This window comes from Musa acuminata, chromosome BXJ3-5, assembly GCF_036884655.1.
Source record: "Musa acuminata AAA Group cultivar baxijiao chromosome BXJ3-5, Cavendish_Baxijiao_AAA, whole genome shotgun sequence".
NCBI classification, from domain to species: Eukaryota; Viridiplantae; Streptophyta; class Magnoliopsida; order Zingiberales; family Musaceae; genus Musa; species Musa acuminata.
In genome coordinates, this window is record NC_088353.1 from 5,526,839 (window position 1) to 5,548,874 (window position 22,036).

A 22,036-nucleotide genomic window follows, 5' to 3' on the forward strand; every position below is an offset into this window, starting at 1 on the left:
CAAAACCACCAAAATTCCTATCTAAAAATCTTTCTTCCTCTATTACAGATCCTCTTAATTGCTAATATAGCTATGTTTTGTGATTTACATAATGAAAAAAAGCTACTCTAAAGAGAATCAACATGGAAAGATTGGCACGTCTAACACAACCTGAGATCCACCACACAATGATCTCTCCATCCATCTCTTTCAATTTTAGTGGACGCTAAGATACCATACATGACACGGTATACTATTCACCACATCATCTCCCGTCCGGTAAACCTCTCCGTGGACTTGCGACATTAGCTGCATGATTCGTTTAATAAGAGTACAAAAAAAGTAATTTTCATGCCAATGACAAAAGAAATGGTTGCAGAGGAAAAGTCTAAGCGGCATGCAAACTGCTGGATGTCATGAACATCAGAATGGAATTTTGAGTAATAGTTATGGAATTCTGGTGACCGAAGCATGCATGCAGTCAGAGAATTTGGCTAATAATATTGATCTGTATCACCTATAAATACCTTATCTCGTTGCTCTGTAACAGAAAAAAATATTTGCCTTCTTGTCTTGCTGTATGCTACACTTATGGCATCTCAGCTTCACAAAACTTTGTTTTGTGCCACTTTGCTAATGTTTCTCTTGCTTCCCCATGCTCCTCTTGTTAAAACTTCACTCGAATCCCAAGGGAGAGCATTGCTCCACTGGAAAGCCACTCTTAGGAGTCATCAATCCCTGAGATCTTGGAACCTCAATTCTAGTCCATGCAATTGGACCGGAGGTGCATGCAATTACCCCGTCACAGGTAGAGGGCGTTCGACGATCACCGAGATACACCTGCCGAGCATGGGCTTAGCAGGGCCACTTGATACTCTTAATTTCTCGACTTTCGGATCGCTCGTCCATCTCAATCTTTCCTACAATCAACTCGATGGGGCAATTCCCCCGACCATCTCGGCTCTCTCTAGGCTCTCGTATCTCTTGATCTCACTAGCAATCAGTTCATAAGTAAAATCCCAATTGAGATGGGCTCCATGAAAGATATCAATTTCTTGAGTCTTAGATAAAATCAAATTGTCGGTACTATACCTCCATCTCTAGGTAACCTCACCGATCTTATGTCTTTGGGCCTGGACGATAATAAGCTTGTGGGTGTCATTCCTAAAGAGTTAGGGAGGCTCCACGAGTTGATGTATCTGAATATTGAGGTCAATATCCTATCTGATTCAATCCCTTCCCATCTAAAAAATTTAACAACGCTTCGCTTCTTAGCTCTATACAAAAATCAGCTCTCAGGTCCAATCCCTTTTGAGATTGGAAATCTCATTGAGGTTACGGATCTCGACTTCTCAGAAAACCTATTAACAAGTTCAATTCCTTTTTTTATAAGGAAATATGACTAGATTAAAGAGTCTTGACCTTTGGGATAATCAATTGTCTGGTTTTATTTTTCGTAAGATTGAGAATCTAATTGAAGTTTCTAATCTCTTACTCTCAATGAACGTTTTGACTAGTCACATCCCTTCCTCTATAGGAAACATGACCAAATTAAAGATCATTCACCTTTGGAATAATCAATTGTCTGGCTTTATTTCTCTTAAGATTGGGAATCTAATTGAAGCTATTGATCTGTTCCTCTTCAAAAATCTATTGTCAGGTCCATCCCTTCCTCTATAGGAAACATCTATGGAGATCAACAAACCCAAATATCTAAGTGTATTCGATAATAAGTTGTCTGGACCTTTGCCAATGGAGATCAACAACTTTACTGGACTGACTTATCTCCAATTAGGAAATAATAGCTTCGTCGGTTATGTACCCCCAAACATATGCAAAGGTGGAGCTCTAAAGTACCTCACTCTTTACATGAGCAACTTCCAAGGTCCCATTCTCATGACCTTGAAAAACTGTACGACACTAGAAAGGGTTCGTCTTGAACACAACCATCTCACCGGAGATGTATCTCAATGTCTCGGAGTGTATCCCCATCTTTCTTATAAGGATTTGAGCTTCAATCTATTCTCCGGTACGCTCTCACCAGACTGGGCAAAATGGCACGATCTGACGCTCCTCAGAATCTCAAATAACAACATCACCGGAGTCATACCCACCGAGTTTGGACAGTTGACGAAACTGGGAGAGCTGGACCTCTCTTCCAACTACCTACAAGGAGAGATCCCAAAGAGCTTCGGCAGCTTAACCCTTCTCTACAATCTGAGCTTGGGCAACAACCAACTCGTCGGCCATGTCCCTCTGGAGTTTGGAATGCTGTCCAATCTTGAACTGCTTGATCTCTCATCCAACAACTTGGCAGGAAGAATCCCAGATCAATTAGGCAACTGCATGAAACTCCGATTGTTGAAGCTTAACAACAACAACTTCAGTGGAACCATTCCTTTGGCCATTGGTAATCTGGTGTACCTTCAAGACACCTTTGACATCAGCCACAACTCACTAACAGGGGAGGTTCCATCCCAACTCAGCAAATTGGTGGTGCTGCAAAGCCTGAATCTATCGCATAATTACTTGTCGGGTCATCTTCCATCTTCGCTAACGTATATGACGAGCTTGTCTACCGTAGATGTATCCTACAATGAACTGGACGGCCCTGTTCCTGATAGCCCAGCTTTCCGAAGAGCCCCGGCAGAGTGGTTTGCCCATAACAATGATCTGTGTGGAGTTGTTCGAGGATTGCCTCCATGTGTTTCACTCGGTACTCCAACAACAGACGACCGAAGCAAGCGTCACAAAAATGTTATAGTAGCCATCATTGCTTCTGTGGTCTTCTTCCTTCTCTTGTTTATATTCATTGGAGCATTCCGCAAGAGAGAAAAAGATACAGTACCTGTTGATAATAATCACATCAAAGAAGGTGCATTCTGTATATTGAATTTTGTTGGAAGAGACGTATACAAGGACATCATCGAAGCCACCGAAGATTTCGATGCCAAGTACTGTATCGGAAGCGGTGCATACGGCAGTGTCTACATAGCAGAGTTAGCAAGTGGGGAACTGCTCTCAGTGAAGAAGATTCACCTACCAGACACTGAAGGTACATGCGACGAGCAACCCTTTCAAACTGAGATACAAACTCTTACTCAAATTCGACATCGCAATATCGTCAAGCTTTACGGGTTCTGCTCCTCTCCCCGACGCAAATTTCTGGTGTACGAGTACATGGAGAGAGGAAGTCTGGGATCTGTCCTCCGAAGCGAGACTGCAGCTGAATTGGACTGGGTGAAGAGGTTGAGCATCGTGAAGGATGTTGCTCGTGCTCTGTTCTACATGCATCATGACTGCACACCGCCTATCGTTCATCGAGATATTACCAGCAACAACATCCTACTTGATTCAGAATTCAAGGCTTGTGTTTCCGACTTTGGAATTGCTCGACTACTGAAGCCAGATTCATCAAATTGGACCATGCTTGCAGGCACACGGGGTTACTTAGCACCAGGTAAGTCTCTCTGTCTCTCTCTCTCAGATCTCGGAGTTTGTGCAAATTAAGAATACCTGCAATTGAGAACATCTTCAAATTATATCTTGGAGGAGATCTCTATGGATTGGCGGTTTGATCATTGGCTCTTGCTGTCTGCAGAGCTTGCATATACAATGAGAGTGACCACCCAATGCGACGTGTACAGTTTCGGAGTGGTGACGCTGGAGTTACTGATGGGAGAGTATGGAGAAGTGCTCATTTTCATTCTGTTGTCTTCACCGATCGACGATAGCTTTGTGAAAGATGTATTAGACCGACGTCTACCCGTTCCGGAGGGTCAAGTTGCGGATGAAGTAGTTGCAATTTTGAGCTTGGCTCTTCGTAGCGTGGACAACCACCCTGAATCACGCCCGACAATGAAACAGGTCTCCGAGAAGTTATGCGTGGTCAGAACACCCCCACCAAGCCTCCGATCTATTGATGCATTGAAGTTTTCTGACTTGATGAGCGTGGAGATATGATCTATATGCACTCCTCTGTGCCCCGATGCATTGAAGTTTTCCGTGTGGTTTTCTTTATTAGTGGTTTCATTCTGCAGCGTGTTTAATAAAAGCATCGGTTGGCAATCGATCTATTTTCTAAGATTATATTCGACTTGGTTGGTAATCTTTGCCTTGTTATGTAAATCTTGGACGCTTGAAAAGTTTGAATTTCTTGTACTATATGTTTCTTGAGAATTTGTGAAGGCAATTAAATGAAGGCTGAGGGATGATTGGTTTCTGATATGTGCCTGCCCACCATGACAGAGGGCCGACCGATGAGTAGGAATTCATTCGCAGATTTGTATGTGTTGTGTGCTTTAGTGATTTCGTTGCGTAATCAATAGCTCATGCATCCATTAAACACTATCAAATGAAATCTCCTACACCATTTCCACGAATCAGAGCACTGAGCTTCCTATTCTCACGGCTTAGCATATGGGATTGCTATGCTGCTTAGAGTAATATTTAAAGCAATAGGAAGGAAGAATAGCGTTCGTATGATGCAATGCAATTGAATGCGATGGTTGTCTGATTCAGTGGCTCGAGACTCCGCTGCTGTTGGACTACCAACTCCCCGTTTACCACAAATATAAACTGATCATCTCGTCAGAGAGAAAAGGATAAGTGAAAAGAATATGCATTATTAATTCGTTTCATCGTTCGACATTAGAGATGAAGAGGAGCGTGACAGAGTTAGCGTCTCGAGCAATGGAATCTTTCTTCACCCAGAAATCTCTCCCCGGCCTTCTTCTTCTCTTGATTGTCTTCTCAGTTTATCCGAAGCCGGCATCGACTTCGCTTGCATCGCAAGGTCGAGTGCTCCTCCAATGGAAAGCCAGCCTCCGAAGCCAACAATCACTCCGATCTTGGAACCTCAGCACCAGCCCATGCAGCTGGAGTGGCATAACCTGCAGCCTCCGGCGTCACAGGGAGATCACCGAAGTGAACCTGCCGAGCATGGGTTTGGATGGGCCACTCCACACTCTCAACTTCTCCGGCTTGCCATCACTGACCGGCGTCAATCTCACGTTCAACAGGCTCAGCGGGCAGATCCCTCCCACCATCGCCACTCTCTCTCAGCTCATCTCATTTGATGTCCAAGGAAACGACATCACGGGGACGATCCCAGCCAGGATCAGTTCTCTCACAAAGCTGAGATCCTTAAATCTCAGTGGAAATAAGATTAGTGGCTCCATCCCTCTTTCGTTAGGCAACATGACAAGCCTCGTCTTCCTCATCCTGTCTGGAAATGGCTTCTCAGGAAGCATTCCTGAAGAAATAGGGGATCTCCAGAATCTCCAAGAGTTGGATCTCTCGGCCAACTTTCTCACGGGATCTATTCCTCAAAGCCTGGGAAATTTGACTCAACTCTCCTTGTTGGATCTCTCTCTGAATCATTTATATGGATCCGCTCCTCCAACGCTGGCAAATCTCCAAAACCTTCTTGTCTTGAGCATCTCCAATAATACTCTCACGGCTTCAATTCCTGCCAGTTTGGGTAACTTGACTAGGCTTATCAAGTTGAATCTTTGGGGTAATCACCTCTCTGGGTCCATTCCTCATGATGTAGGGAATCTTGTCCAGATGACAAATCTAGTACTTGCTCATAATAGTTTACTGGGTTCCATCCCCCTCTCCCTAAGAAATCTTTCGAAGCTTAGCACACTTTATCTCTTCAACAATCACATCTCTGGCACGATTCCTGCTGAATTAGGCAATCTTGTCGAGCTGAGAGACATAGATCTATCACATAATCTATTGACTGGTTTCATCCCTTCCACCCTGGGAAATCTAGCTACACTAAGGAACCTGATCCTTTCTTATAATGAACTCTCCGGTCCCATCCCTTCTACTTTAGCTAACATGACCTCTCTGATACTATTAGACCTCAGCAATAACCAAATCTCCGGCTGCATCCCACCATCTTTTGCAAATCGAAGTCTAGAAGAACTATCAGTGATCAATAATAGCCTCTCCGGATCGGTCCCAAACCTTACGAGCTTGGTTTCTCTGAAACTAGCATACAATGACCTCTCTGGGCATCTGCCACCGGATGTATGCAGAGGAGGAAAGCTTCAGCATTTCACCGCAGCCTATAACAAGTTCCACGGGCCGATACCAGAGAGCTTGAGAAACTGTTCAAGCCTAGTGCGTGTTCGATTGGACAGGAACAACCTCACCGGAGACCTCTTCGATCACTTTGGAGTCTATCCTAATATGAGATATATTGACTTGAGCTACAACAGGTTATCTGGAATGCTTTCACCGGAATGGGGAAGTTGTTCAAACTTGACGAGCTTAAGAATATCCAACAACAGATTAAATGGAACAATTCCTTCTGAGATTGGGCAATCAACTCGGCTGGGAGCGCTGGACCTTTCTTCAAACCATTTAGTTGGCGAGCTTCCCAAGAACTTATGCAACTTGATCTCTCTTATAGAGCTGAACATAAGCAGCAACCAGCTATCAGGAGAGCTTCCATCGGAAATCGGAAAACTACTCAAGCTGAAGAGACTGGATATTTCAGGCAACAACTTCAGTGGGGTGATTCCGGAAGAAATAGGCGGATGCAAACTGCTAATATCAGTAGATATGAGCAACAATAGCTTGAGCGGAAGCATTCCTTACGAATTCGGTCAGCTGGTAGACCTTCAGGAACTGCTAGATCTGAGTCAAAACTCCTTTAGTGGCCATATTCCATCTCAATTAGGCCAGCTGACACTGCTGCAGATCCTCAACCTTTCCCACAATAATTTGGCAGGCCGTATCCCACCTTCTTTAATCAACATGGCAAGCTTATCAGCCTTGGACGTATCTCACAATGAACTTGAAGGTCCTGTCCCCGATGGCCAGCTTTTCCGAAGGGCTCCAATGGAGTGGTTCACTGGAAACAGGGGCTTGTGCGATGTCGTTGCTGGTCTGCCTTCGTGCAGTTCATCCCCAGCTAGAGAGGCTCCCAACGTGATTCTTTTGTCCGGTATGGCTGTCCTCGGAGCCTTACTTCTCTTCTTCCTCTTTGTTGGATTCGCAGCACGGCTGATGAAAAGAAGGAAGCAAATAGCAAATGCTACAAGTCAAACGGGTGGAAGTGCGTTCTCCATATGGAATTTTGATGGGGGAGATGCATACGACGAGATCATAAAGGCAACCGAAAACTTCGATGATAAGTACTGCATTGGCAAGGGAGGATGTGGGAGTGTTTACAGGGCTACACTGTCAACCGGAGAAGTAGTAGCAGTGAAGAAACTACAGCAGCCAGATACCGAAATATCATGGCAGCATTTCCAGAACGAAGTACAAGCGCTGACTCAAGTCCGGCATCGAAATATCGTGAAGCTCTTCGGCTTCTGCTCCACTCCTCGGCACAAATTTCTTGTGTGCGAATACATGGGCAGAGGAAACTTGGCAGATATCCTACAGGAAGATGCAACTGAGTTAGATTGGGTCAAGAGGGTCAGTATCATCAAGCATGTGGCGTGTGCTCTGTCTTATTTGCACCATGCTCTTGTTCCTCCCATCGTGCACCGAGACTTAACAAGCAACAACATCCTTCTCGATTCAGACTTCAAGGCTTGCCTATCGGACTTTGGAATAGCCAGAACCCTGAACCCTGCGGCTTCAAATTGGAGCACGCTTGCAGGTACACGAGGATACATGGCACCAGGTAATTCGCCATCGGGTACTTCTCGGCAGCATCACCATTTTATCCATGTTGATGGTAGAATTTGCAGGCATGATATATAGTATGATGACATATTTCCATTTCTTCTCCTCGTAGAACTTGCTTATTCGACGAGGGTGAACGAGAAATGCGATGTATATAGCTTTGGAGTCGTCACGCTTGAGGTGCTATTGGGGAGACATCCGAGCGATCTCATCTCTAGCTGTCATGATGAAGGTAGCGTGATGAGAGAGATGCTCGACCCTCGTCTTCCACTTCCTCCGGCTGAAGTTTCAGGCGCAGTCTCTACGGTGGTCAAGATTTCACTCCGGTGCTTGCATAGCAATCCGGTGTGTCGTCCAACGATGCAGCACGTATCCAATGAGTTGTGTGCCATCAAATAATTGGCTGCGAATGTTTGTCCATAGCTAATATAGCAACGTGTATATACAACCGCAAAGATCTGGAAGCAGAGCAATTCAATGCTCTGCTCATCTATCACAACGTTGGATTCACCAAACACCTTGTAATGCTCTGCTCTTCTTGTCATGTCGTATCTTCATTTTTTTCAGACAATAATAGCATAGCATTATCTGCAAAATAACTATATGAATCGATAATCGATGTAATAAGCAATAAATCACTGTCTTCTACATCAATCGGTCATATCAATTTTCTAATTGATCTACTATTTTCTTGAGCATGTTCAGATACTCTATCAATTTTTCGTCATTCTTCATCCTCGTATATCTTTCATTTCAAATATGGTTTATTAAATAAATTTTAGCTAAATAAGGTGTTTTTTAGCTTATGTCTAATACTTGGAACGGTGACATCATTAATAATATTATCAACGAATGAAAAGATAAATAAGACATTTATAGAAAGACAAATAGTCAAGATCTCTTTTTGTTCACATAACATGTTTAAATTATGCATAAGACAAAACCTAGTTGTATAGATCACACTACCACAAAAGGACTATATCACTACATATAGAATATATGCACAAGAAGGTGTTTGATGATGTTATCCAACAACATTCAATAGATCAATAATTCCATACTCTGATCAGAGAGGTAGTTGATGTCGACTCATTCATCTCTTTTGGAAGAAGAAATTGTTGAAGCCTGCCGAGGAGAGATGACGGAACGATGGTGATCGAGACCTAATTAATTAATGTATGTGTATACTAATGAGCTGTAAACGATGCTAATATAGTGGGGTACTCTTAAAAGGAGAGATTTTTTTTTATAGTGGGGTCTTCTTCTTACATTGTGAATTCCTCGATCTCTGTGTTACATGTCGAATAATCCTCTCTCTATATATCCTTTTTTTAAGTAGATCTTTTGATATGTTAATTTGGGAATTAGGTTTAACTTCAAAATCGAATTAGATCACTTCAAAATTGAAATTATTTTATTAGGAGAAGAGAAATATATTTAAGATATTAGAAGACAATATGAGAAGAAAATAGGAAAATCAAATGAAATTTTTAAAAATAAAATATTATCCGGAAAATCCAAAAAAACATTTCAGAGAGACTTTCTTGTGAGACTACTCGAATCACGAGAAAGGGTAAAGATGTAAAGAGATAGTATGGACCCACCGCTACAATTTAAAAACAAGGATGTTCATTGAGAATAAAAGGAAACGACAGAGTTATGTGATGTTTAAAGTCTCAAAAGTACCGAATGACATAAAAGTAGCGCAAAGATTCATGCCATAAGTTATTTCTTGATAAAATTAATTTATTTTATCCACTTACAGTAGCCATTCATATTACTTTCACCCATATCTATCCACTTATTTTTGGATCAACTAAATATATTTGGATAATTTTTATTAAAAAAATCTTGAGAAATTTTTAATTAGCATTCTTTTTTTTTAATTTCATAATTTTTTTCTCTAAAAATGATATTACCCTTAAGCCCGAACCTGGTTTATGTTTCTTCTTTTTCTTTCTTTTATCCTCATCATCGTTCATGTTCTAACTTTCTTCGTTTGTAGTTTTCTATGCTAAAATCAATAATAAAAATGACACTTTCCACCCCACCCACACATCCTCCATCTATTCGTCATCCTCATTTTATTATCTCTATTGTCACCTTAGCGAAGGAGGCTACATGTGAGGCCAAGAGTATACAGTCCCCATACCCCTCTATTCGTTATCTTCATTATTGATCTTGGCAAAGAGAGTTACGAGCGAGGATAACAACAATGATAGAAAAAAAATGATGTTCTACGAAAATTTTAAAAAAAAGTTAATCAAGAATTTATCAAAATAAAGAGTTTTTTTTCAAAATCATCAAATATATTTTATCACTTATAATACCAAAATAAATTCTAATTTTAATTTGTTGTAGGAAATGATAGATGTCATATAGAATTTGTATATGATATTTTGTGCATAGTTAAATATATATAATAATAATAATAATAATAATAATAATATTTAAAAGGATGGTGGGTTTTAGTTGTCATGTTGTGAACTAAAGGGTGGTATACCTACAAGATGACTTTTGGTATCAACAGTGATATGAAAGCATTCTTTTGGGTCATATCATAAAAAGACTTTAAACCTTTAATAGTTACGAAACGTCACATCAGATGAGAGAGTTATTGGGAGGAAATTATTTTTTTGACACGAAGAATTCACATTACTTTGAATTGATGAATAAATAAATAAATTTGATTAGCAACTCAAGGGAAAAAAAAAAGGTTTCTTGGGTCAAACTTATAATAAAAAAGTGAACAAAAAATAAATATTATGAAAAAAATGTTGTGAAATATACCACTCAACAATGATGATAACGATAATTATAATAACGACAAGAATCTTATGAAAGGTAACATAAATAAAGGTAGAAGATTTAATTATTGATGTGGTAGCCTACACTTTTCAACCGAAAGACTTCTCCAATAAATAAAATCCTTTTGACTAACAAAAAGAAACTCCTTTTTTCTTTGTCTTTGATTCAGAATAAAAATAGATCTCATAAATATTGTGACAAAAAAGAACGTTTGTATGGTATATAATTAAAAATTATATGAAACTATATAAATGTGACCTCTTGGTATTATTGATTATTTTTTTCTCTTTCTCCGGGTATATTCATCAATATATTGAGTTAAAATGCAAGCTCAATTTGCATCGAATCTCGTGCACTTACTCGTTCAATGCTAGTTTAGATTTGCAACTTGCACGAATCACGAGGCCACGCGCAGCCACTGATTGTGATCGATTCCGTGGGCTCCTCGGCTCATGTTGGCCTTTCCCGCGCCCCCATGCCTCGAATCACCAACCAGATCGAATCACCCCAGCCATTCCTACCTCCCTCAGTTGGTGCACGACTCGGTTCAGGCATTGACCCCACCAACCAACGAGCACAACCTCGGCTGGGGAGCCCATGGAAGTTAACCAATGGAAAATGACTACTACGTTTTTTTGTTGGACCTAGGGAGGCGCATCTCGCTCTCCACCCACAGGATCCGGTTCTTGACCAGGATACGCCGACTCGCGGTGCTTCAGCGAACCCGATGATCTCGTTAGCGTGAGTATGCCACGTGGTTCGCGAGAGATCGGTTGATCCTGGACGCACATTGTTCGGCCACTGGGACAGCGACACGTTCAGAAATATGCTGTTCCCTGCTTGGTACCGGACACATGTTTGAACCCCGCACGGTTGCCGTCCCACACTCGTCGGAGGACATCGAAGAGACGCAAAATTACAAAGAAAGCGTCCTTCGCCATTTGTCCTCCGCCAGCGTTTCCTTTCGATTTTGCCCCTCTTCTGCTTCTTCGCTCTCGCTCTCCTCCTCTCCCGCTCTCTTTCTTTGTTCTTGAGGTCGCTGCATTCTTGCGATGACTCCCTCGTCGCGGCCTCCCACCCCCTTCCCGGACCTCAACCTCATCCCCTTCCCCAAGCTCGAGCCCAAACCCGAGCCGCCAGACCACCACCAGACCCACCTCGGCTCGGTCGGCCCACTCGACCCCCTCCTCCCCCCTCCCAGTCCCGACCCTGGCCCCCATCCCACCGCCGTCGACGTCGAGAGCGCCGCCCTCTTCGCTGAGTACCTCCGCCTCGCCCGCCTCTTCTCCGCCGCATCCGCCGACCACCAACACCTCTTCCTCGTCCCAGAGCCGGCGCCCGCCGCCAGCTCCTCGGCCATCGTCGCCCGCAAGAAGCGCAAGCCCCGGTCAGCCGAGATGGTCCGCGCCTCCGTTTACGACGAGCTCCACGTCCGCGACGACGTCCGCCGGGCCCGCATCACGTTCAACTCCCTCCGCTCCCTCCTCCTCCGGGACGAGAAAAAAGGCGACGCCTTCGAGGCGATCTGGGGCAAGAGGTCCCGCGCCGACCTTAAGGCGGCCACCGTCATGGGCGACCGCGACCTCTGGCTCCACCGCGACAGGAGGATCATCGGCGCGATTCCCGGGATCAACGTCGGTGATGTCTTCTTCTTCCGCATGGAGCTCTGCGTTCTTGGCTTGCACGGCCAGAGCCAGGCTGGCATCGACTACGTCCCGGCTAGCCGGAGTGCTACAGGCGAGCCGATCGCCACCAGCATTATTGTATCCGGTGGGTACGAGGATGACGAGGATAGTGGGCTTGTGCTCGTCTACACTGGCCATGGTGGCCGCGGATCCAACATGCTCAAACATTGCACTGATCAGAAACTGGAAGGAGGAAATCTTGCGATGGAACGGAGCATGAATTATGGAATTGAAATTCGAGTCATTCGAGGGCTGAAGTCCAATCGTAGCCCCATCGGGAAGATTTATGTCTATGACGGCCTTTACAAGATCGTCAATTGCTGGATGGATGTAGGCAAATCAGGGTTCGGCATATATAAGTACAAGCTTTTGAGAATTGAAGGGCAGGATGAGATGGGCAGTGGGATCCTCAAGCTTGCTGAGGAATTGAAGGTGAATCCATTGAGTGCAAGGCCAGCTGGTTACTTGAGCCTCGATATCTCGATGGGAAAGGAAAATTTTTCAGTTTCCATGTTTAATGACATCGACGATGATCGGGAACCACTGCTTTTTGAGTATCTCTCCCGTCCAATTTTCCCCGTTGAAGCATTCCAAGGGAAGGCAAATGCTGATGCAGGAAACGGATGTGAATGCATCTCGAATTGCTCAGCTGACTGCTACTGTGCCAAGAAAAATGGTGGTGAATTTGCATATGATGAAAATGGGATTCTGTTGCGGGGAAAGCCATTGATTTATGAGTGTGGCCCCTTGTGTCGGTGCCCGCCAAGTTGTCCCAATCGGGTGAGCCAGAAAGGGGTGAAGCATCAGTTGGAGGTGTTCAGGTCAAAAGAGACGGGGTGGGGAGTGAGATCACTGGATTTGATTCTGGCTGGGACATTTATTTGTGAGTTTAGTGGCATCGTGCTAACTCAGCAGCAAACCGAATTTTTTTCTGCAAATGGCCACTGTTTAGTGCATCCTAGCCAGTTTCCAGAAAGATGGAAGGAGTGGGGTGATGTTTCTGATATCTTACCAGATTATGTGTCACCAAACTTTCCATCCTTGCCCGGCCTGAACTTCTCCATAGATGTTTCAACATCAAGGAATGTAGCTTGTTATCTGAGCCATAGTTGTTGCCCAAATGTGTTTGTGCAGTTTGTACTATTTGATCACAATAATGTCTCCTATCCTCATGTTATGATCTTTGCGATGGAGAACATACCTCCATTAAGGGAACTGAGTATTGATTATGGGATTGGAGATGAATCTGTGGGGAAACTAACAATGTAGCCATTTATTGTCATGAAGGTGATCAAGTTTGAAGTTGCAATGCTTCCTTTGAGAGCGTGCCACCAATTGCCTCAAAAGTAACCGGCTGCTTACTGGTAAATTTTCTCAATAATGTATAGCATATTGGAACTTCTTTTTCTCTGTTCTTTCACGACTCTAGGGTAATTGCTTCATTGCTTAGCAAGTTGATGAATTATTATTCAAGTTTTACGATATGCACAAAAAATTTTACCTATCATATTCTTCATGTGTATGCATAATTTAACTCTGTTATAGAAAATTTCAATGGACTACATTATGTGCTATGTTAGAAAAAATTCTTTTGTCATGATACAATGATTCCATGCTTTCTTAATCTATGTTTCACGTTATTGATGTTTGTTTCTAGCAGATCAAGAGGTAGAGTTTAGGACCCACAAGAGGGAGTTCTCATACTCTATCTTAGAGTGCTCATTTGCATTGTGCATTTCTTGAAGTCTTTGGCATATCTGACCCTGCAGTAGTTTTATGATTTTATATAGTGAATGTATTTAAAGCTGAAGTTCAATTTGATATGATTACTTTTTACTGCTAATCATCTACCGAACCATTCAAATTATCTCAAGCATGACGGTGTCCAGTTGCCATGCTCGTATCAAACACATAGAGTTGAAGAAGGAAAACTTAGCAAGACCTTGATAGTGTTCATTCCAAGTACTGTCATATATATGAACAAGGAAATGCAGATCTGTCTAGAGAGATACACAAAGAACAATGTTGACTTTTTTTCTCTCTCATATTAATATGTTTGCCTATACTTTCTGCAAGAATATAATCTATGAATTCTTTAAGGCAGTGGATGTCGTTATAATTTGTTTGAAATATATATTAAAAGTTCTGTGTCACCAGATGAGCATTCAATTACTTTTCTGCAGATACTCTAGTAAAATCTATACTGGTGTAGAAAGCATTCATCATGTCTATGATTGCAAAGATGGCATACTGAAGCATGATTAGTTATTAGTTCCAGCTAATCATCATATCTCATTGTTCATTGTAGTCACCAACTAGTGCACATTCAAATTGATACTTGGTTTATGAGATGAAATACCTTTTTGATTTGATCATTCAAGATATTAGCATTTGCAATTGAAGTGTAATATTTGTTAGATAACATCACACGCTCATTCGGTCCTCAATGGAATGATTTCACACTCATTCCATCGAACATGGACATCGCATTAATTATTTAGAAATCTCTCATGTTTAGCTTTGAAATCATTAGTTGCTGAATGTTTCCAAGTTTATGGTTATCTTTGTGTATCTCTCCTGGTAAAATGTCTGATCTGGTGCTTGCAGGAGAAGAAAATTCCACTATGCATAAATTATTATGGTGACAAAATGTCCCTGAAGGATCTGTTGTTCTCCTGAAGGAACAGGTGATGATGTTTTTATCCTTTCCACTCTGGTTCTTCTTCAATAACTGCTTTGACAGCAGCAGAAATCTGCAAGCATTTTTGTAAAGCATGAGAAGATGCAGTTGCATAATGCAGCAAGAAGATCAAGTTTTGGATGTATCTGTGGAAACTGGAAGACTGTAGCATGTAAACCTTATAGTACTTAGCATTAGATGTTCTTTTGGGGAGCATCGTGTACATGTATGTGTAGCACAATTATACTGTGTGGTAGAAAGTGCAGCATGCTCATGTTCAATTGTTCTACTTGTGCACTTGGAAAAACTTTCGACGGCCCAAGCGAGGCAGCATCACCAGCAGTGTTTATATTCTGTGCTGAAGCAAATTAAAGGCGCAAGTCTAGAACTTTGAAGGCTGCGGATATGTTGCAGCCGAGACATTTGAAGGTTGCAGATATGTTGGCATCCAGTGGAACTATTTGGGACAGCTTATCTATGTTTCCTGTGCATTACAATATTTCATAATATTGGCACCAATCGAAAGAGCTATATGTCCGTGTCAACTGACATGTAACGCCACAACCTCCGGTGTGACCAACTCCCAAAGTATGTCTGGAGATCATATTATGTCAGTGTTGGGATTGGTAGATTAAATTAGTTTTGCAAGGTGATAGGGAATCTAAAAAGTAACTTGGGTTAGTTATCTGAGTTACCTCTTCTATAAAATATTTGTAAGAATAATGGGTCAATTACAAATTATCTGTTTTATTAGTGAAGTATTCTTGAAAGTCCCAAGGGGGTAACTTAGGTCGATCTCTTTATAGAATATTCGTAGGAATATTCTCGAAAATCTATACGACAGCTTGGGTTAAGTTATGAATTGTCTCTCCGTAGAAATATTTTTGGAAGTCTAGAGGTAGCTCGGGTTGAATAGAAACTATCCTTTATACAGAATATTCGTAGGAATATTTTTGAAAATTTAGGGGTAGCTCGGGTCGAATAGAAATTATCTTTCGTATAAAATATTTGTAGGAATACTTTTGGAAGTTCAAGGGGGTCAGTTACGAATTGTCTTCCTCGTAAAATCTTTATGGGATATTCTTTCTCCTTAAGATCAGTATAAAAACATAACTTTAACTCTAAATTAAGAGACCTTTATACTAACTTAAGTGTCGAAAGAACCAGCACAAAAAGATACCCTCGACCTTGGTCTTTGCGTAGGTAACAAGTTCGAACAATTCCTTACATACAAATTAGTACCACGTTATGCTAACAAAAACGTCATTAGATATCTTCTTAATGTAGTTGGCTTTGAAAGGTCATCAACGTCCAAGATCTCGATTACTAATAACAAGATCCGGAAACCCAATTTTAGCAAACACTTAATCACCACTTATCACAATAAGCAAAGGACGCTAATCTTCTTTTTTTTTTTAATGAAATGTATTTTTATTACATTAAATAGCATACATAACCTATCACATATACAATAATATATTTAATAATAAATTTAATTTAATACACAACAATGTACTAACCTATCACTTCTGCAGTAATCAGGATTCAGAAAACCTTATCCAGGAAGGAGAAAAGTGAAGGCTAAACATGTTTATAGTTCAACTATTTCGTCTAATATTGAAGTTGTTTACGTGTACCACATGCACATAGACAATCACGTACGAAGCATACACTTCAATCTTACACATGTAAACAAGCTCGGCAAGTTAATTGTGGCAAAATTGGAACAAGCATCAAGTAAATCCTGATAATTCATCGACGCAAAGTACCAAGTTAAAACCGTAGGGGCAACCAAAATGGCTGGTTAACATGGAGGACATTGTTCGACAAAAAGAGCAAAGTACCACATGAAATGAAAACCTTTCGATTTCAAGATACAACAAACGCCAGCGGATATAAAAGAAATAATGAAATCAAGCATGTCAATTGGTTAGAAGCAGCAAGTAAAAATGTTTGACATTCAGCCTAAGAAAGAATATGCCAACAAATTTTAACAAATCGAACTGGCCACTGCCACCAAAGACTTCCAATATCGACTTCATAACTTTGAGCATCATGGAGTCTTCTGTCAACTCTCAAATTTCATTCAGATAGTGTTCACTGATTCTGACCCTTTCCCTTCTTGGACTTACTCCTCTTCTCCTGCATCTTCTTCCTTTTCGCTTCGGGAGTAGTCCAACTATAGTCAGGTGGAATCACAAACGGGTCTTGTATGTCCTCCACACGGCTACTTGGTCCTGATGTGATCGAGTAATTTTGACGATATGGTGCCTTTATCCATTGAATCCAGGAGCTTGATGATGTCTGTGTTTGGGGACTATTGTTCCCAGGGCTAGTGGGAGGTGTTGAGAACTCTTCCAATGGCTGTAATTCTTCGAACTTGGTAAAAGTAACCAGGACACGGATAGTAGGAACAACTGGAATTGCAACCTGAAAGAATTTATTGATTGCCTTAAACGATGCACAAGAGAATCATATAACCAAACATGTAACAAAATGCTACGAAGAAAACAGAACTTCTTAAGGAGAAGTTGCATGCCATTGCTACATTAACTGTTGCTGAATGGGTAAGTTTCAAACCACAGATAGGCAACTGACAGAAATTAAAATTAAGTTTGTCTTCTTTCTCTGCACAGCAATCAAAGAGGTCTCATCACATTCTCCTGAATCATTCTTTACAAAAGTTACACAAGCAATTACTTGCCAAAAATTTACTTAACATCCCAAAAATTCTGACCTGTCAGCAATAGGTTTCATTAATTATTTAGTTATTTGTAATAAGATAGTGAAAAGCATAAAAGCATATGAAACTCGAGAAATCCTGAGACAAACTCACAACGATATCAATCTACAAATATAGTTGGGCATATAGTATGGTTGCAAAATAACATTCTAGCATCCGATCACTTAAATTGTTTTCTCCATTGTGACAATTAATGATGCATCACAAGATGCCAGGTTTATTGAGTGATGTGCAAGTTTCTATAAATGTAAAAGTTCCTAAGTGAGCTTGTCTATAGCTGCTACACTCCTAGTGTTGAAAAACTGATGAATATGAAGAATCCACAAAAGGAAATGATATTTGGATGTTGTCCTTAACTATGACTTGGGATGATTAGAGGCGCATCATATACTACATACCAGGTAACATATTACATTGGAAAAAAGTCCTGGAATAAACATCCAATTCCACCTCAATATTCAGAAAAAGACATACTCACATAAAATGTGAACAAGAACCAAATTCTTTTTAGAGGAACTAAAAGAACCTCCAACTTTAGCATGTACAAAGGACTCTCCTATAGGAAAAGCTTTTCCCCTCACAACTTCCAGCGGACTGGATCAGCCCAAAAATAACAAATGAAAAATACAACAATTAAGCAAAGAATTGGTCGAAACATATTGATCAGGATACTTAATGTAATCTACACTAAGAAGGTATGCTGTATCTCTTTCAACTCCAATAATAGGATACAGCAACCACAGTAGCAATACCACTAGAAACCTAGAACCTCAAGTTACAGCTAAATAGATCCTCATGCACCACTTAGAGCTAATGTGAGACACATCCAAGATCAAGCAGTGGTTATTATGTCCTTGCTACTGTCTGTTCAAGTCTCCATTGCTTTTCCTCTTTCCTTTTTGGCACCTACAATTTGTGAACACTCGACTTTCTCTACTGGTGATATATTAGGACACTGACATCCTAGGCAATATGAGCAGACTTGCCATGGTCACTATTCCAAGCATGTGCTGGATATAGATTAAAGTTGCAGATGGACATAGTAGACCAAGCATGTCTAAGTTGGTATGTTAGTTAATGGCTTTAGAACAAAATTTACTATGATTAGAAACAAAGGAATAAGCAGGGTTATTTACAGAACTGATGTGACAGCATGGCAGATTATATCTTAGAAACACCATTACTGAAGATAGACTGATACTCCTGCATAAAGTAATTTACAGTAAACCAGTGATGGAGTGGAAATCTAGCTCATGTGAATGAATCTGCACATAGCAAGTAACATAGATCTGAGAAGAGAGAGATTCTCACAACTATCAAAAGAGACCCATTTATAAGGGTAACATTGAAGACACAAATGTAAACAGTGATTAAACAGATATGCAACAATTGCAAATAAATCATTGCAATGCTCAAGTAACATGAGCATGTGAAGCCTGTAAACATAACAATGTGAGAAGAAATTGTATAGTTTCCATAACTAACTAGTCTATGTTCCATACCTTTACTGGAAATGCTCCAGGAGGGAGCTTTGTCATAAGCAGATCCCTCAGACGACGAATTGCCTTGACCTTGTTCGCTAGAATATCAAGCAGCGGCAATAGCTCTTCCGTCCGGAGTGGAAAATCAGGAGAGAGCCACAGAACAGGCCTTAAACCTTTTCTGTATTCACTCTCTTTGCTGTTCTCTTTTCGTCTGTATCCATTTTCGGAGGTTGTTGCAGGTCTTTTGGAATCCCTATCTCTTCCCCTCCTATGATCTTCCATCCTGTTCACAACCTCTACCGAATGCCTTCCAGGCATACTCTGGTTCTGAGATGGAGAATCGCCCAGGAGATCACTCACCTTCTCCTCTGCACACAGTGAACTCCTTGGAGGCATAACCCTCTTCTGCCCATTATAATTGGCTCTCTTTCCCCAATTACCAAACCAACTTTTCCTATCTTGTCTACTCTCACCATTACTGCTACTACTAGCATCCTCAATCGGTATCTCCCTGGGCTCATAGCAACTATGCCGGCGAGTAACATGGACATCGGATTGGACTTGGTCGATCACCTCAGGGGATTCCATTTTGAGTGCTTTCTCCAATTGCTTCCGCTCCTCCTCCGTCAAGATGTCTTCGAACTCTTCGCTCTCAGTCTCGTTGTCGTTGCAGGCCGAGAATAACTCCTCATCGGTCATCGCTCCCGGCACTCGCCTGGACTTGACGCTCACCACCACGTTATGCATATCGTAAACCTTTGCTTTCCACGGCCCGACCATTTCCGACCTCTCCTGCCTCCTCCACGTCAACTGCGGAAGTAGCACGGCTTGCGTGACGTCTATCCCCGGCCGGAAGATGTTCGTCTGGGACATCGCCTTGACTTCTTGGTGGACCTCCGCCTCGGTGGCCGGCGTGCCCGCTCCGTCCAAAGCGTTCATCACCTCCTTGTCCTTGTGAGAGATCATGCACAGGGATCCGGGCGGCACCTTCCCGTCCTCCGATCCGTCCCCGAGGAAGAGGATGCTCTGGTCGGAGCGCTGAATCCGGAAGCCGTCGAATCCGGCCAGCGTCATGTCGGCCCGCAGGTTCGACCCCCGCTTCCAGATCTTGTAAGTGTCGGAGGGGGCGATTCTGGAGATGAAGGGGATCACGGAGCTCTCGAAGTGGAAGGTGATCTCCATGTAGAAGTCCCGCATCCGGCGCATGGTGGCGACCACTCGCGGCAGCCGGCGGCACCACTTGGCCCAGGCGAGGGGCTGGTAGTGGCGGACGATGATCTTGGCGAGGTTCTCCTCGCCGGCGCAGATGGCCTCCTGGAGCGCACTCCAGCCCTGCTCGTTCTGGAGGCTCCAGTCGGCGCCCGCGGCCATGAGCATCTCGACGGCGGCGGCGTCGCCGAGGCGGACGGCGAGGTGGAGCGGGGTCTCTCGGTTGGGGACGTCGCGGCGGTCGATGACTGCGGAGATGGCGTCGGCCTTCTCCTCCTCCGCGACGGACGCCGCCTCCGTGCGGATGGCAGATGGGTCAACGAGGCGGGGTAGCGCCGCGAGCACGCGCTTGAGGCCGGCGTAGTCGCGGGCGAGCACGGCCCTGTGGGCCGGGCTGTGCGCGTACTTGATCAGATCCGTCCCGGCCATTCTTCCTCTCTCTCTCTCTCTCTCTCTTCTCGTTCTTCTTCTTTGCTCAAATTATTCAGCTTTCAAGAAAGCAGAAGCATCAAGAATGAGAGGAATTGACAGCAAACAAAACGTCTAATATCTCATTCTTCTTTTGTTCAGCTCAAATTTGGAAACTGCAACAACAGCAGATGGAACAACGAGGAGGTCCGATCTGAAGAAAACAGAGCAATCCAAGTGCATGTTGTTGGGCTTTACTACAAGAAGATAATATGTAATTTGTGTGTGCATTTATACCTGTGAACGAAAGAGATAAAGAAAGAGAGAATGAGAGAGAATGAGAGAGAGAGAGGGGTATAGAACGCGGAATCAAAGGAAGGGATGGCGGAAGGAAGAGCACAGACGCAATCCAAAGGAAATATGAAAAGAGAAGAAAAGAGAACAAGAAAGAGAAGGGAAAGCTCAGGAGACTCTCTCCTCCTTTCCTTTTATCTATTCGCCTCCGCAGCAAGTGACGAAACACAAGTAGTTATGGATACAAAGAGTCCTCCACTCTGAGAGAGAAAAGAAATGCATACCGAGAGATAGAGAGAGTAGCCTTATATATAGTATTTTTCTTTCCTTTTTCTTGGTGAGGTAGGGACGTCGGAGAGAGGGAGGGACGGAGGGAAGGGCAATTATTTTTTGCTATTTTTGGCGGTGGAGGAGGGACCCACGAGGGGTAATAGGACGCGTCGGTGAGATTTGGGCCGGGAGTGACCCGACCGTTTCATGAATCAGGGGAAGCTTTTGGAGCGAGAGAGGCGTCGATTGGAGGGTAGGGATGTGTTCATGATTGGCTTACTGCTGTTCCTGACGTCGATCTTTGGACTTGATAACGACGACGTGGCTAATTATTTGGTCTTCCCACTGAAATTAGGAGCCCCCTTGGTTACCTAATCCACCACAACATCATACAACATTATATGCTTCAAGAATCTACGTGGACACAGCTAGTAATTGTGGTAATTGATGATTTTTGCGAGGTGGTTGGCACATCCTCCATTATGTTGATTGATCTTGCGAAATAATAAATGAAGTCATTAGGACTGGTTGCAGCTCATAATTGACAGGATCACATGAGCAGCACGAGCTATAAGTTCGTTGTGTTCCTGCAACAGAAGCACTCAATTTGTTAATCAATGACCATGTGATGGGCCAACCAAAGAAGAAACATGGGGGATTCGTGGGGCTAATAATTCCAACTATAGTAGAGTCTACTCCTTTTACTAAAGATTAGCCCCCTATTATGTTCACTTACCAACACATTCAAACACGATGCATCGCCTTCTATTTTTTCCAATTTAAAGCTAAGAAGAACAGTAACTCCAAGAATCGAGAATTTTCCATG

The 22,036-nt window shown here is 42.5% G+C and overlaps 4 protein-coding genes across 4 annotated transcripts; 3 read left to right on the forward strand and 1 right to left on the reverse strand.

Moving 5' to 3' along the window:
• The first annotated feature begins 1,731 nt into the window (after window positions 1-1,731).
• Window positions 1,732-3,942, forward strand: LOC103985048 (MDIS1-interacting receptor like kinase 2-like). Its single transcript, XM_009402663.3, has 2 exons — window positions 1,732-3,439; window positions 3,581-3,942. Exons 1-2 carry the CDS (start codon window positions 1,732-1,734, stop codon window positions 3,940-3,942), a joined length of 2,070 nt encoding a protein of 689 aa, XP_009400938.3.
• Window positions 3,943-4,592: 650 nt separating this feature from the next.
• LOC135638572 (probable leucine-rich repeat receptor-like protein kinase At1g35710) lies at window positions 4,593-8,175 on the forward strand. Its single transcript, XM_065151740.1, has 2 exons — window positions 4,593-7,627; window positions 7,742-8,175. The coding sequence occupies exons 1-2, from the start codon at window positions 4,636-4,638 to the stop codon at window positions 8,026-8,028; spliced, it is 3,279 nt and encodes a 1,092-aa protein (XP_065007812.1). The 5' UTR covers window positions 4,593-4,635; the 3' UTR covers window positions 8,029-8,175.
• Window positions 8,176-11,361: 3,186 nt separating this feature from the next.
• LOC103985050 (histone-lysine N-methyltransferase family member SUVH2-like) lies at window positions 11,362-15,560 on the forward strand. The gene is made up of 2 exons (XM_009402666.3): window positions 11,362-13,486; window positions 14,730-15,560. The coding sequence occupies exon 1, from the start codon at window positions 11,490-11,492 to the stop codon at window positions 13,389-13,391; it is 1,902 nt and encodes a 633-aa protein (XP_009400941.2). The 5' UTR covers window positions 11,362-11,489; the 3' UTR covers window positions 13,392-13,486; window positions 14,730-15,560.
• Window positions 15,561-16,650: 1,090 nt separating this feature from the next.
• LOC135639202 (uncharacterized) lies at window positions 16,651-21,196 on the reverse strand. The gene is made up of 2 exons (XM_065153005.1): window positions 19,048-21,196; window positions 16,651-17,232 (listed from the first exon to the last, which is right to left on the reverse strand). The coding sequence occupies exons 1-2, from the start codon at window positions 20,665-20,667 to the stop codon at window positions 16,900-16,902; spliced, it is 1,953 nt and encodes a 650-aa protein (XP_065009077.1). The 5' UTR covers window positions 20,668-21,196; the 3' UTR covers window positions 16,651-16,899.
• Between the last annotated feature and the right edge of the window lie 840 nt (window positions 21,197-22,036).

Bases quoted from the DNA above. Each gene is read 5' to 3' on its own strand.
- LOC103985050 (XM_009402666.3), top strand. From the start codon at position 11,490: ATGACTCCCTCGTCGCGGCCTCCCACCCCCTTCCCGGACCTCAACCTC.
- LOC103985048 (XM_009402663.3), top strand. From the start codon at position 1,732: ATGGAGATCAACAACTTTACTGGACTGACTTATCTCCAATTAGGAAAT. The intron at 3,440-3,580 runs GTAAGTCTCTCT...TGCTGTCTGCAG, and splicing joins ACGGGGTTACTTAGCACCAG to AGCTTGCATATACAATGAGA.
- LOC135638572 (XM_065151740.1), top strand. From the start codon at position 4,636: ATGAAGAGGAGCGTGACAGAGTTAGCGTCTCGAGCAATGGAATCTTTC. The intron at 7,628-7,741 runs GTAATTCGCCAT...TTCTCCTCGTAG, and splicing joins ACGAGGATACATGGCACCAG to AACTTGCTTATTCGACGAGG.
- LOC135639202 (XM_065153005.1), bottom strand. From the start codon at position 20,667: ATGGCCGGGACGGATCTGATCAAGTACGCGCACAGCCCGGCCCACAGG. The intron at 17,233-19,047 runs GTATGGAACATA...AAATTCTTTCAG, and splicing joins CTGGAGCATTTCCAGTAAAG to GTTGCAATTCCAGTTGTTCC.